Here is a 15,839-nt window from a genome sequence, read left to right as displayed (position 1 = left end):
TATATGTGTGATATGTGTTAGTATTATATAATTAATATTTTTCTTAATTATCGAGTCATAATATTTATTATACGAGTATATATTAGTTAAAATTGAATAAATTATAATTATCGTGATTTAACAAATCATAAAATATGAAACTTTAAAATATCGAATCATATCAAATTAGATTAATATCATAATAATACAATATTTTATAAATTAAATATCATAATTAAAATATCAAAATTGTTTTAAAAAAAATCATTTAGTATAGAAGAGAGAGTATTTATCCGGGTCGGATCCCGGAAGGATCCGGAGTGGATCCATTTTCATCTTCTCCAAAATTTCCCTCCGGCAAACAGTTCTCTAATGGCGGCAGATAAATTCTCCCGGAATCTATAAATTTACTGCAAATCAAAAAAAAGTTTCAGAAATAGAGAATACACAGTGAGACTATTAGTATGGCCGACGATGAAGCAGAGATGTACGACGGAGCTAGGGCACAGTTCCCGTTGTCGTTTGGTAAGCAAGCTAAATCTCAAAAATCTCTCGAACTTGTTCACAACGCTACTCGCCGGAACAACACCTCCTCCGTTACTCAAACTGCCGACGGTAAACTCGAGCCATCACCTTTCCCTTCTTTATCATCTTCCTCCAAATCCTGGCTTAATTCCCTCAAAAACCCTAAATCTAGTCATGAATCCAATTCTAAGTCGAAGATTATCGGGCCGAGTCGTCCTACTGCTTGTTTGGGTTCGAGCAATGACAAGGAAGAGGAAGAGGAAGAGGAAGAGGAGGAGGATGGTGGTATAATTGGACCACCTCGACCTGCTGTTGATGCAAAGACGGAGGAGGGTGAGGATGGTGAAATGATTGGGCCACCACGACCTCCGTTAGAAGAGGAGGATGGGGAGATGATTGGGCCACCTCCACCGCCATCGGGTTCAATGGGGTCAGACTCGGAGGACGATATGGAAGAAGAAGAAGAACAAAATCAGTATAGGATACCCTTGAGTAATGAAATAGTACTAAAAGGACATACAAAGGTGCCATTTTTATTAATTGTTTTGCCTTCTTTAATGTATACATGTATGGTGTCCTTCAAATACATTACATAATCAGCTCTTTCAACTTTGCCTGTGTGAACTTAGCATAGCCAGTCCTGACTCTGCTGGATAAATTATGGACTGTGTAAAAATAGTGATAATATGATAAAGCCTCTGTACGTAGATATCAAGACTTGTAGGTTGAGTCCAGCTTGTTACTTTCGTTTTGAGTTCTGCTAATAGATTGAAGTTCATGCCTCTCCTAGATTGAATTTAGTGTTCCGCCTAGTCTTACTTGAATGCATATGTTATGTGTACATGCATCTTAAATGGAGTTTAAACTTGCAAAGAAGATCCAGTTGGATTTGGTTATCTAATCAAAGTGTTATCGTGCTTATTGTTGATGCGGTTGGAATTTTTGTGCTTGATCAAGTGAGATATGTCTGCATGCAGTATAGAAATTAAGAGGGAATGTCTTATCCTCAGCTTAAAACTTCCTTTCTTTATCTTCCTAGAGGGTCTTTCTAAAGAGATGTTTTCTCACACTTCTGGCAGGTTGTGTCAGCTCTTACTGTGGACCATTCAGGATCAAGGGTTCTCTCTGGTAGTTATGACTATACTGTTCGGATGTATGATTTTCAAGGAATGAATGCTCGGTTACAGTCGTTTAGACAGCTGGAACCATCTGAAGGGCATCAAGTTCGTAGTTTGAGCTGGAGTCCAACAGCAGACCGATTTTTATGTGTTACTGGGTCAGCCCAAGCAAAGGTGCTAGTCTATACATGGTTCTGTATTCGCATCAATAGTCTATGTATGGTGTGGTTTAACTTGATTTATCTTTTTGTATTTCAGATCTATGATCGCGATGGACTTACACTTGGGGAATTTGTTAGAGGAGACATGTATATACGTGATCTTAAGAATACAAAAGGTCATATATCTGGATTGACATGTGGAGAATGGCACCCTAAAACAAAGGAGACAATTTTAACTTCGTCAGAGGATGGTTCGTTGCGCCTGTGGGATGTCAATGACTTTAAGAGTCAAAAGCAGGTTTGTGTTCCTCATTAAATAGACGATTTTGCATAGCATGGTGGACAACTGGATGTCATTGACTGCTACAACATGTATTATTGAGTGACTGGAGGAAGGACCTTTTTTTCGCATTTTCAGATAATATGACCTATAGTGGAATCCTCATCTCTACTGTAAATTTAATACTGAGTTAAAGAATAAAAGCAACATATTCAGATTGGAGTCATTTGGTCATTTCCTTTATCTGGTGTTATTGAGATTAGTTAGTTTTATTTATGGAGGAGGAATCTCCTTTTTACATGTATGTGAAAAAAAGAGGCATTGGGGTTGGAGAGGTTAGATGAATTGTCTAGTAGGATGATACAAATACACCATATGTAAATCTCTTAATAAAGTTGCTCAATATGGTCTATTGTGAAATCAAACACTAGGGTAATACCTTGCTGCTTCTAGAATGTGACACCATTTTTATCTTTCATTTTAACCTCTTCTGAGGTCGTTTAACCTCCAGACGCTATTTTCTCTTTTTGGATCTTGAACAGGGTTTCTTGAACATCATTGACCAAAACAACATTGATGTCCTTGTTGCTGTTATTGTATTTGCCTTCTTGATGTTAACAGATTCCGGCCTGAACCTAAGTCTGATTGTGTCTAGCTTCACTGTGTAGGTTATTAAACCAAAACTTGCTCGGCCTGGGAGAGTTCCTGTAACAACATGTGCTTGGGATCGGGAAGGAAAAAGCATTGCAGGTGGTGTAGGAGATGGTTCTATCCAGGTATTTCTCCTACAGATTGAGTGTAAGAAAGACATCAATTATCTGTTTTTGTTTGTCTCAGCTCATCCTTGCCCATATGAACGTCTTTCTTAAAGATATGGAATCTTAAACCTGGATGGGGGAGCAGACCAGATATATATGTAGCAAATGCCCATTCAGATGATATTACAGGAGTCAAATTTTCAAGTGATGGGCGGATACTGTTGTCAAGAAGTTTTGATTGTTCCTTAAAGGTATTAGTAAAATCTGAAGTGAGCCTGATATTTAGTTTGTACACAGGCATTCATCTTCTCTGATGCGTAATAATCTTGACTTGGCTTCATAGGTTTGGGATTTGCGCCAGATGAAAGAACCCTTGAAAGTGTTTGATGATCTCCCAAATAATTATGCTCAAACTAACGTTGCATTTAGTCCTGATGAACAGTTGTTCATAACTGGGACGTCTGTTGAAAAAGATGGGACTACTGGAGGAATGCTATGCTTCTTTGATCGAGGAAAGCTAGAGCTAGTATCAAGAGTTGGAATATCTCCTACTTACAGTGTTGTGCAGTGTGCCTGGCACCCTAGGCTGAATCAGGTAGTTTCAGATTACCTAGTCTAGCAAATATTCCGTTATGTCACTTGATTACACGCATGTTGTGGTGACTGGTGACCACTATGCATATCATGAAGAAGGAATACATTTTTTATAATTATGCTGTAATGTGTTCTTTTAAACCTGCTCCCCGCAAAAGTCTTTCATCCCAAGAAAGAAAAAAAAGGTATATGTAGTTTTAGAAGCTCGTTTCCTGTGACCAACTTCTCCTACTCTCTGTTTTTATTTCTCATCTTAGCATGCATAAAGGTTGAGCTTTTGGTCTAAAAGTTTTCCCTTCTATCTCAGATCTTTGCAACAGTTGGGGATAAACATGAAGGTGGAACACACATTCTATATGATCCAACACTGAGTGAAAGAGGAGCACTGGTTTGTGTTGCTCGTGCACCCAGGAAAAAGTCTGTGGATGATTTTCAGGCAGAACCAGTTATTCATAATCCACATGCACTACCCTTATTTAGAGATCAACCTAGTCGCAAGCGTCAGCGAGAGAAAGAACTGAAGGATCCACTGAAGTCGCATAAACCTGAGCTGCCAATAACAGGGCCTGGTTTTGGTGGTAGAGTTGGTTCAACCAAGGGAAGCTTGTTAACACAATACCTTCTTAAGGTAATATCCTTATTAACAATGTCTTGTACATTTATAACTTGTTTGAAATGAAGCGAAAAGAACCAGCATCTGTGATTTCAGAAAATCTGATCTTTCTTTTGTTCTTTGTTTTATTTTTTTTCTATATACTATAGACCATTAGTTTCAGGAAGAGAAAAGGTGGAGTAACAGAGCTGATTGTTTTTATTTCTTCATAGCATGCCTCCATGACTGTTGACAGTCAATGCTACCTCTCGTGTTTTGAGACCTAAGTTATCCTTAGACCCTATGTCAGTAACTGTATCCTCATCTGAGATGTATAATCAAGCCACTACCTTCAACTCACTATTATCAGGGTGTGTTCCTTAATTTGTATTGCTTCTTATTTGGATTTTAGGTACAAACACATCAGCAGTTTACTTCAGCCTCATTTGCCAATGTATTTTGTGACAACTGACAACTCAACTACCATGCTCTTCCCTTAAATCCTAAGAACCCCATGAACTTTATCCCCCAAAAGGGAGAGAAAGAGAGAACCCCATGATCTTGAAAAATGCAACCGCTATATGAAGGAAATAATAGGCAATAGCACCTGGTGGCATGTAGGAAATTATCAGCATGTATGCTATTCACATCATGTGTAGTAAGGGAGAAGGTTTCTGCATGTGTAGTCATAGACCATTCATTTATATTTAGGTTTGTGCTTCTGTAAAAATCTTGTTTTTACTTGAGCAAGTGTAGATGGATGCTTTTTGAGAATTGTCTCTCGCTTGTCTTGCTATTGAGAAAGAAAAATTTCTTCTTCTGGCCTTCCTATATATTGCTAGTTGCTATAGAATTTATTGATCTTGTATTTCTCTTCTCTTCCCAAATAAAACAAAACTACACAATCTACTTTATTTTAGTTGTTACTCCTCACCCCCATTTCATCTTCTCTTCTTGACATATTAAAGTTGGGTGAATTGACCGAACTCTTGGCATGTTTTTGCAGCAAGGTGGCTTGATAAAGGAGACTTGGATGGAGGAGGATCCTAGAGAAGCAATCTTGAAGCATGCTGATGCAGCTGCAAAAGATCCAAAATTTATTGCTCCAGCATATGCTGATACACAACCCGAGCCACTCTTTGCGGAGCCGGATGCTGAAGAAGAAGATAAGTAATCTACATGTTTCCAAATACTTCTCTGGATTTGCTCTTGCAATCTGTGTAGCAGTAACTTTTTTTCTTTTTCCTGTAATCTGTCATGTAACTCTGCTCTCCATATAATGAATTTAAGAAAACCAGAGTACTAGAAGCCATATTACTTTCTTCTAGACATAAATAGATTTCGAGGTATCAAACCAAAGATTGAAATTCCAATTTTGTCTGGTGATTGGTGAACTGTAGCTTTGTTAATTCCAGTGCTTGGATGAAGCCATCACGGGGCAAAGATAGCAGGTTGAACTGACTGAAACTCTTCTATTCTATATTTCAAGTTCGGTGTGCCTTCTAGTTGTAGTTTACTTAAGCCACTTGAATTTCCCATAGTTGTTTATTTACGAGCTTGCACTCAATTGTCAATCAATTTGTTTTTCTGCATTTTATCGCGGATTTTCATTACTTCAATTTTTTTGTCTCTGTTACTTGTAGTTATTAATCATTAAATGAGTGACTAATAAAGGATCGATTGATATTTGTCTCATCCAATTTAGAATGTTTTGAACTTGACTAAATTGTTTCAAGCATCGACAGAACCGAAAGTTTGGAAGAGGAGGATGGGTTATTTACATTGTATTTGATGGTTAGAGACGAAATTGAAAGTTAAGCAGTGGAATAACCCTGCTCTCTGATCAACGTTTTATGGTTTCCTTATCTATAGGAAGAGGAAGCTAGAAGAGTACCAAGGTTTACATATAGATATATAAGGATCTGTTTGAAAGGGAACCATTTCTCACCTAGCTTTATCTACTTTATGTATTCAAGTTCCACATATAAGAAACAAGCAGTTCTTGCATAGTGAATCAATCATATAGTCGTCTTCTTTGTTAAAAAAATGGACGGCAAAAGGCATCAGTTCTTTGTTCGTTCATCAAAATGAGTCGTGAGATTTGCTATTCGATATTCGATAGCTTGATGAAGAGGGTAATTTCATGTGGACAGAATCATATGGCCAATCATCAAGTGTAAACTCTCCCTTGTGCCCTTGACATCCAAAAATTGTTAATCAACTCCCAACACAATTCTCAAAAATATAATATTTTTCATTCGGTGTTCAAAGCGTGTTTTGAAGCCCTAGCTAACTTTACTTATGCATTATAGGACTTATTTGAGGGTGATTCCCCAACATGTTCTCCTCTATACCTAGGACTCGAACTTGAGACATCTGATTAAGGTAAAATAACTCAACACTGCACCAAAAGTCCACAACCCATGTTTGTAAAATTATACTCCCTCTGTTCCTATTTAGTTGCCCACTTTAGAAGTGACATACATATTAAGATAGCAATAATTAGCATAGTGAAGTTATAATTTTACCCTTATTAATTATGATTTCAAAAATGATGAATTAAAACTTGGAATTTTTCAAGAAGTTTAAATGAGGGTATAATAGGAAAAAAAATTTGTCCCTTGTTGATTTGTCAAAATGGACAAGTAAATAGGAACAACTAAAAAAGGAAATATGAACAAGTAAATAGGGACAGAGGTAGTAAAAAATTACCTCCTAAATAGGGGTGACAATTGGGTGGGCTGGGTCAAATGTAGGTGGGTTATTATGGGTTAAGACCACGGTCGAGTCAACACTCAATCCAGCCCAACCCAAATTTATTTGGGTCAAAATGGGTTAGGCAACGGGTCAAAGACCCACTACGATTCAATTTTTACTAAGCTTAATTGTTTTACTTGGTCTTTAACGATTTGATTCTGTGATCGAATGAAAATCGCTTCTTATTCTTTTAGCTTGACTATTCTGCTTGCTTAACACAAGTCTTATTTAATCTTCATAGTGTTCAACCACTTGAACGTATAGGAAGGAATTAATCGAGAAAATTAGCTCACACCTATCTTTGATGAAAGAAGCAAGATAGATATGGTGTTAGAAACAGGGTGAGCGGCGAAACATAGAAGTTGAGGGAGGAAAATATTTTACTACCTAATAAAATTATTATTATTTCTTTATTAATATACGACATCAAATTGAAAAAGAAAAAGTTTTAAAAAAAATATTTTGACAAAATTTTTCATAAATCAACTCAGATTATATATCAACTCAACTTTTAATGAATTATAATAAATTAGATTCATGAGTAAACAGATAAATAATTTGCTCAAATTTAAATGATTGAAACAAATTGAGTTTGATTTTGCCTCCGCGCCATGCAATCAAAGGAGGTGATATTTAATTGGAACTGTTCCAACTACCACATTCATGCAAACAAAGGAATTACAGACTTTAAATTAGCACATTTATTTGCACGTGATATATTTTTATTTTCTTATCTATTATGACAAGATATTTTTTCAATTATTATTATTTGATATTTGATATTTTTTTATCTTCACTAATTGAAATTTCAATAGATAATAGAAAATAAAATACTTTTTTTAATCAAAGCTGAAATAAAGGAAAAATACATGAATTAATACATTTTGAAAAATAATTACTGATTTTAGTGATATGTTTTGTTTATTATCATTTATAGCAATACGGTAATAAATCTGTAATGCGTATTAAAGGTGAATTATGCATGCAATATATTTGAACTATAATTGTTTTTGAAATATCTTATGTTTGTTTGGTAAAAAAGTATCACATTGTATTATAAATGTATTAAAATGTGTGATAAATGCATTATCCATCATCTAAATTAATATTATATGTGAATAATAAATTGTTCTTTGTAATATGTATTAATTTTGTATTATAAATGAATTAAAAGTGATAAAGTGAAAAATTGCTATAAAAGTAAATATTTTTTTGTTATAATATATTTAAGTAAGTTTTTCAAAAATAAATCGAATATGAAGTGATTTCAACCATCTTTATCAAATTATCACTAGCGTTATTAAAAGAGAGAGGCATTAAATACACTTTATATTTAATTTGAAAAGTTGACATCACACTCAAATTAATTTGTTAGTTTTGTCAAAATCATAAATAATTATTTATTAGTACTTTTTAAATTTTATCTAAACACTCAAAAGTTATTTTAATTTAGAAACACTTAAATAAATTAATCCAAAAAGGTTCTAATTTATTTGGATTGAAAATATGTGTTCACATCACTTTGCACAATTTTCATAACAAAACAAAGTTCGTACATTTTGCATTATTAGCTAGTCAACGAAGTGTGTTTTAATATATCAATAACATTTTTTATCGTAAAAATAAATTAAAATATTTAATATATCTCTCAATATTTGTTATTTAAAGTTGATATATCTCTCGTTTTGATAGTGACTCATATATATTCATTTTATTACATAATTGACTTTCATATACCATTATAGTTCATGTAGGGATATATTTTATCGACGGCCGATTCTACCCTTTTAAAAACAAGACATTTGTCTTAGGCCCCCAAATTCTTGATAAGAATGAATTATGTGTTAAAAAAATTATAGAAAAAATAAATATTTATAATAAAAGTATATTTTTTTTAAAAAATAAATTATTTTATCACTTTTACATCTTTTATACTATGTTAAAAATAAGAAATAGCAGTGAAAGTGCCGAACAAAGTAAATTAATAGATTTTTTTTATTTTATTTAAATTTTAGTTTCAAGCATAACTATAAGCATATCAAAATGAGATATACCAAATCGTCAACTTTTCTAGGGCCCGTTTGGATGAGCTTAATAAAAGCAGCTTTAAAAAAGTACTTTTGAAAGTGCTGAAACTTATTTTTAAAATAAGTAGTTATGCGTTTGGATAAAAGTGCTGAAGTTGTTATGCCAAACGTGAAAAGGGAAAAATAGAAGAAAGAGATGTTAGGGTTATATGGGTAATTTAGAGATTGTATAAAAATATTAAGGGAAAAAACATAAAAATGTGGTCAACTTAAAACAGCTTATAAGCTAAAAAAAAAAACACCCCTACCCCAGCTTTTAACTTTTGGCTTAAAATAAGTTTTTTTTTAATTTAAAATAAGTTATTTTGAGTATTGCCAAACAGTTAAATAAGTAAAAAACCAGCTTTTAAGTCAGTTTGACCAGCTTTTAAGCTGAGCCAAACAGGCTCTTAGTCAGATTCTATGGTACTTATATCATTATGTTAATAATACATATAATAATTGTCTCAATTAAAGGATGTTTTTCAATGTTGAGTTGATAAAATCTTACCTAAAATTAGTAATTCACATAACAGTATTCACTACAAATAATTTTCATCTAAATAGTGTAATTTTTTTTAATTTAATAAATACGTATATGAAGTATATTTATATTTTAGGCCGCGAATTAGAATTTCACTTTAGGCCCCCAATTACGTTGAGTCATCTCTGATTTTATCCTTTTCAAACGTTTTTTTAAAAATAAATTAATCTAAATTTATTATTTTAATGTCCGAATTAATTCTTTTCACTTATTCTAATATTATAGATATCCTATAAAAAAGAAAAACTAAATTACAATAGCCAAAAGAAAAAGTAAAATAATCAAAGCAATTAAAAAATAATTTATGTGTGAAAAAATTAAATACATAAAATTTTTTAAATATTACAAATCAAAAAACTTAATTAAAATTAATTTTATCACTTTGTAACAGTAAAAATATATATAAATTATTTTTATAACGGCAAGAGATATATGTGCGCTAATATTAATTTTGAAAGAAAACCAAAATAGAAAAAAGAAATGCTTTTTTCTTGGTCAAACAGTCTTCCCACTTTTGTCTGTCGGTCAAAGATTAATTTTTTAGTCAACACTTTGACTGGAGATTCCTATCCAAAAATAATAATTAATTATTTAATTTTAATATCCTTTTTATATATTTATGATCTGCCAAAATTCACCATTTTTAAAATATTTAATAAACTTAATTTAATATATACCAATTGTTTTGTAATATTTGTTGAAAATAAATAAAATTATCATTATACACATTTAAAAGGAATTTTTCTTTTTGCAAACAAAGGTTGTGAATATTAAAAAGAAAAATTTATTGATAAGAAAAGACGCGTGAAATGTAATTAAAAAAAGAGATTATGATAATGAAATGTCATAGAAGTCATTATGAAAATCATAATTATCAACATGGGTCGTAGTGGAGTGATAATTACTCATTTTTAATCAAGAGATCTCAGATTTGAACCTTTTAGGATATTGACTCGTTTTATTAGAGTGCGTTTTACCCCTCACTGTAGGTCTCTCTGACATAAATTCAAATTTAGTTGAGCTTAAATATGAGCACCGAATGAAAAAAAAAAAAAGAGAAGGAAAATCATAATTTGTGAGTATGCTAATTTGGAATAAAACATTATTTATTTATTTATTGAAAAAAAAACGTGTTTGAATAATCTTTAAACAACTCTTACAAGTTGTACCACAACAACTAGCTACTTTAACATTTAAAAAATGTACAATAAACAATAATTATTTATAATTTACTTAGAGCCAAGAGTTGTTAAAAATAAAATTATCTATTTTTACGGGATAGAGATATGATATTTGTGTATTATCATCTCAAATCGGAGATTATATTGTGCATGTTATTGTAATAATAATAATTATAATAATAATAATAATAATAATAATAATAATAATCTAGTCTTACTTTGTTTAAGCCGGGAGATTTTTAACAATAATTTCTCTTTATCTTGTTTTTATACATACATCATTTTTTAATTACTCTACTCGTGATATTACAATTACTATGTTGTTATTATTAAAAGAACGAATGTATTTCCAAACTATCGTAAATTATATATAGATACCCAGTCATATTTTTGAGACATTAGGATCCTTGCTGAAAGAAGACTAAATAGGGATACATGATGCAGTTTTATTCGTCGATTTGATATTTAATAAATGTCGGATCGGTGGATAAGATTGTGACACGTATATGCATGTTAGAGTGAAGGTCATATTTGTTCTAGTTTTTTGTCAACATAGGCATAAATGCCCCAAAAATATAACAAAGTGTATGTGCATACCATTTACGATAACTTGAGATATACTTTTTTCCGTTTTCCCTTTATCATTATTATTTTTATGATAAAAAAAATTTATAAAATAGATCCAAATTATTTTATGAACAAGTCATAGTTTAGATGTGATAGGTCAAAGGATATGTTGAAATTAAAAGCATACAAACTATTTGTCTTTAAAAGTATATATCATATACTTTTTTTTTCTTCTTTTTTCTTTGGTTAATAAAAAATGATTCCTCTACCCCCCTAATAAATAACTTTATAGTATATAAAAAGGTTGCAATTATTATCAAGAAAAAACAAAGGGTGAAGTTTGAACTTGAGTGCATATATATAAATAAATATCTCTTTTAATTCATTTTTTTTTCTTTTCTTTGATGGCTTCTTCTTCTTCTTCTTCATCAAATCTTGGAATAATTGTTCAAAAGAATCCTTCACAATCTCAACTCAATGAATTGGGCATCAAATCTTGGCCTAAGTAAGTATACACGATCATATAATTTTCATTTCTCCTCATCATCATGTATATGTACGGTGCGATCTTTTTCTGAACCCTACTAACGTGAAATATTTTGTATATCAAATCGTATATGTGTACTTTATTTGTATTTGAGCTTGCTAAGGTATTAGTTTCAAAAGTCTCTTTAATTGTCACGCGTAAAACTAGTCAATTTATGATTTTTTTTTCACAAATACATAATATGTGTATGTTCTTCTAAGCTTGCTCAAATTATCGATTTTTAATTAATTAATCAGCATAAAACTAATCAATTTATGGTGAATCTTCGTAATATATAAGCTCTAGTAACATATACCTGACTAGTTCAAATGAAAGAATACGATTATGATAGACTGATAATCAACGTAAAATTAATTTGATTTATGAGAAATCTAAGAAACACATAAATATGTTTTATTTATTTTATGTTATTAATAACAATAAATATTTTTTTCTTCTTCAGATGGGGTTGTTCTCCAGGAAAATACCAATTAAAATTTGATGCACAAGAGACATGTTATTTATTGAGAGGTAAAGTTAAAGTTTCAACAAAGAATTCAAATGATGAAATAGTTGAATTTGGAGCTGGAGATCTTGTTATTATTCCAAAAGGATTAAGTTGTACTTGGGATGTTTCAATTGCTGTTGATAAACACTATAAGTTTGATTCATCTTAATTAATTAATTCTTAATCATCATTAAAAAAACTTAGCTAATGTTCTTGTTTATGATAAACATCTCATGTTGATTGTAATCAATTTTCTTGATATATATAGAGATATATATGTATGAAAGTAGAATTTTTTTCTATATGAAAAATGGTGTTTAGTAATGGTTTGATTAGTATTTAAATTCGATGATATAATATTTTTAATTTCTTTTAGTATCGCACATAAATTGTAACAATTCTTTTTCTTGATTAGTACATCAAACAGACTCAAATTGATCAATTTAGTCTTTTAAGATCTTTGTATCGGATATGATGTAACTTTGATCTTATATGTGAATAGTAAGTTCTTGTTTTATGAAGTGTTGATTAGTAGATCGGTTAAGTTTGATATTGCAAGTCTTTTTTTATATTCAATTACATGTTGTACTTAAAATTTAATTTTTATTATTTTCAAGTAAATTATTTTATAGTGATATTGATTTTTTTTATCTCTGTTTAATTAATATGAATCAAGTAAAATGTAACGGTGATTAAGGTTATAGTCAAAGAAGTAGCAATTAGTCAAATGGAACATATATTGTTAACAATTTATATGAAAAATGGTGTTTAGTAAAGGTTTGATTCAGTATTTAAATTCGATGATATAATATTTTTAATTTTTTTTAGTATTGCACATAAATTGTTAACAATTCTTTTTCTTGATTAGTACATCAGACAGACTCAAATCGATCAATGTAGTCTTTTAAGATCTTTGTATCGGATATGATATAACTTTAATCTTATATGTGACTAGTAAATTCTTGTTCTATGAAATGTTGATTAGTAGATCAGTCAAGTTCGATATTGTATATCTCTTTTATATTTATAATAAGAATTAAAATTTAATTCTTATTATTTTCGTATCAAAATATTTATGTTGTAATATTGATTTTTTCTTATTTCTATTTAATTAATATGAATCAAGTAAAATATAACGGTGATTAAAGTTATAGTCAAAGAAGTAGCAATTAGTCAAATGGATGTCATTTTCAAACTCAACTACATTTTTAGTATAAAAATATCTTCTTTTTATTAAAAAAAGAACTTTAAATGCACCTTTGACTGGTCAACTTTATTATATTTTAATTATAAAAAAAACTTTTGAGTCAGCAATGATGATTTTTATGTACAAAATCATAAATATTGTGGTTGGAACCAACTACTTGGAAGTGCAAATTCTTTTGTTTGTGAGCTTAATAAATTCCTCATGTGGAATGTTTATTGAGTCAGAGTGGAGGATCGGTTATTGGTTAAATTTAAATTAATTAAAAAAAATAATATATTAATTATTTTTATTTTAAGATTGTATTTATCACATCATCAATTCTCATAAAAAAATAATGTGTTTAATTTATGTAAGTTAATTTGATTTGATATAAAATTTATAGAAGGACATTTTTTTTTGAAATTTATGATCAAAACTAAATCATAGATAAAATTACATTTTAAAGTTAAATTATTACTCCCTCGTTCCTATTTACTTGTCAAATTTTGATTTGACAAGCGTATTAAGAAAACAGTGATTGATATAATGAATTTATCATTTTAGAAAATATAGTTTATATTTTCTAATGGTAGTAACTCAATATTAATAGTTTAAAAGTATAATAGAGTAAAATATTATCTTTTTTTGAATTATCAAAAATAATAGATAAAAAAATAAATTAAATTTAAAAGTTACTAAATATATATAAATAATATATCATTATATTTTAGATGGAATAAAATGAAAAAATGAATTTTATAAATTGAGTCAGAGAAAATAATAATAAAAAAATCTGATTAAAATGATTTAAAGTGCACTATAAGATAACTGTTGTACCAAACTTTGAACCAAAAATGCATTTAATATCTTTTCTTTTTGAGTTTGTTGTGTAACTGAAAGTGTAAATTCAATTAATTTTTTAATCAGAACTATAATTTTTCATTTTTCGATAAAAAAGGATAATTATATAATATATTAGCTCATATATTTTATGTATTATTTACTCCAATTTAAATAAATCAAGAAAAATAACCGTCTCATCATATTATTTATCAAAAAGTGGTCGTTATTATAGCCTTTGTTTCTTTTTTTTTTTTTTTGTGGAAAAGAAAAAATTTATTTCAAAATTATTATAAATGGTACGCAGATATTCTCCGTCATATTTTTATGATATTAGTGCTTTTGTTGTTCAAAAACTAGAGCATATATGTGATTCACTTTAACGGAAGACTAAACAGGGACACGTGACGCAATCTTATTCGTCGATTTAATATTTAATAAATATCGAGTTGGTGGATAAGATCATGACGCATGTATGTTTATTAGTATAAAAGGTATATGCTATAGTTTTTGAATGATAAGACCACTGATATGCCAAAAATATGACGAAAAATAGCTACGTACTATTTACGATAGTTTGGACCTTGGGGGTATATTTATCTTTTCTTTTTCGTCCGTCTTTCTTTGACAATCCACCTCCTTTATTTGTCTTTTTCGTTGTGTTTCTTTTTTCATTGAAATTCAATGAACTATAATGTGAATTATATATTAAGAAAAAAAAAATCAAAATATCAAGAGGATTTTATATTTAAAATTGAGACTGCTTAGAGGTGATTTTAAATTGGTCGGGATGAATAGTTAATGTATATTTCATTATAGTTAAGTTACATAAACTTTTTGAATGGATCATAGTGTATAATCAGTGTATAGATTATGCATATAAGTAAATTATTTTTAGTTTTTCTTAGGATATCATAATGTATAGTTAGTATATCATATTACATAGTTAACGTATAGATCATGTAAAAATAAGTTATATTTAATTTTTTTAATGTATCATAATGTATATATAATGTATACTTTTTATAACTTTTAAATATTTTTTTATAAAAATAAAACATGGTTATATTTATCATAAATTAATTACTTTGTTATATATATTTGAAATTAAACAAATTAGAAAAAATGACAGCTCAATCATATATTATTATTTGTTTATCAAAAACGGCAGACGGTAGCCTCTCTTTCTTATGCGTTTTTTTTCATTTTCTTCGTGTTTTTATGAACGGAATCATTTAAGTGAATTATATATATATAAAAAAATTAAATATCGAGAAAAATTTATATTTAAAATTTGAGATTATTATTTAAAAATAAGTTTGAGTTAATCAAACTTAGATAATCAAACTATACTTATACATAGTTGAGTTATATTCTATTTTTTGAATGTATCATAGTGTATAGTTGATGTATACATCATGTATATGTAAATATATATTTAAGTTTTTTTTAGTGTATTATAATATATAGACAGTATATACTTTCTGTGAATTTTAATTTTTTTTATGTAAATAAAAATATGACTATATTAGTTATAAACTAATTACTTTATTATATATATTTGAAACTATCCCCATAAGAAAATCTTTGGTAGAGAGCGCTATTTAATAATGAGCCCCTTTCGATGTCAATCTAAATTAATCGAATTCTAATACAA

The 15,839-nt window shown here is 29.5% G+C and overlaps 2 protein-coding genes across 2 annotated transcripts; both read left to right on the top strand.

The window, feature by feature from the left end:
* The first annotated feature begins 130 nt into the window (after positions 1-130).
* On the top strand, positions 131-5,602 carry LOC101261821 (uncharacterized). Its single transcript, XM_004240425.4, has 8 exons — positions 131-1,028; positions 1,584-1,796; positions 1,881-2,081; positions 2,732-2,839; positions 2,935-3,072; positions 3,165-3,416; positions 3,723-4,043; positions 5,014-5,602. The coding sequence occupies exons 1-8, from the start codon at positions 444-446 to the stop codon at positions 5,179-5,181; spliced, it is 1,986 nt and encodes a 661-aa protein (XP_004240473.1). The 5' UTR covers positions 131-443; the 3' UTR covers positions 5,182-5,602.
* A 5,812-nt stretch (positions 5,603-11,414) lies between these two features.
* On the top strand, positions 11,415-12,480 carry LOC101261523 (uncharacterized). The gene is made up of 2 exons (XM_004240424.5): positions 11,415-11,627; positions 12,112-12,480. The coding sequence occupies exons 1-2, from the start codon at positions 11,527-11,529 to the stop codon at positions 12,323-12,325; spliced, it is 315 nt and encodes a 104-aa protein (XP_004240472.1). The 5' UTR covers positions 11,415-11,526; the 3' UTR covers positions 12,326-12,480.
* Positions 12,481-15,839: the final 3,359 nt, after the last annotated feature.

Source organism: Solanum lycopersicum, chromosome 6 (genome assembly GCF_036512215.1).
Source record: "Solanum lycopersicum chromosome 6, SLM_r2.1".
Taxonomy (NCBI): domain Eukaryota; kingdom Viridiplantae; phylum Streptophyta; class Magnoliopsida; order Solanales; family Solanaceae; genus Solanum; species Solanum lycopersicum.
The sequence above is the reverse complement of the archived record's forward strand: the minus strand, read 5'-3'. Positions and strand labels throughout refer to the sequence as shown.

Coding starts and splice junctions, on each gene's coding strand:
- LOC101261821 (XM_004240425.4), top strand. CDS start 444: ATGGCCGACGATGAAGCAGAGATGTACGACGGAGCTAGGGCACAGTTC. Junction 1,029..1,583: donor TACTAAAAGGACATACAAAG/GTGCCATTTTTA, acceptor CACTTCTGGCAG/GTTGTGTCAGCTCTTACTGT. Junction 4,044..5,013: donor TAACACAATACCTTCTTAAG/GTAATATCCTTA, acceptor ATGTTTTTGCAG/CAAGGTGGCTTGATAAAGGA.
- LOC101261523 (XM_004240424.5), top strand. CDS start 11,527: ATGGCTTCTTCTTCTTCTTCTTCATCAAATCTTGGAATAATTGTTCAA. Junction 11,628..12,111: donor GGCATCAAATCTTGGCCTAA/GTAAGTATACAC, acceptor TTTCTTCTTCAG/ATGGGGTTGTTCTCCAGGAA.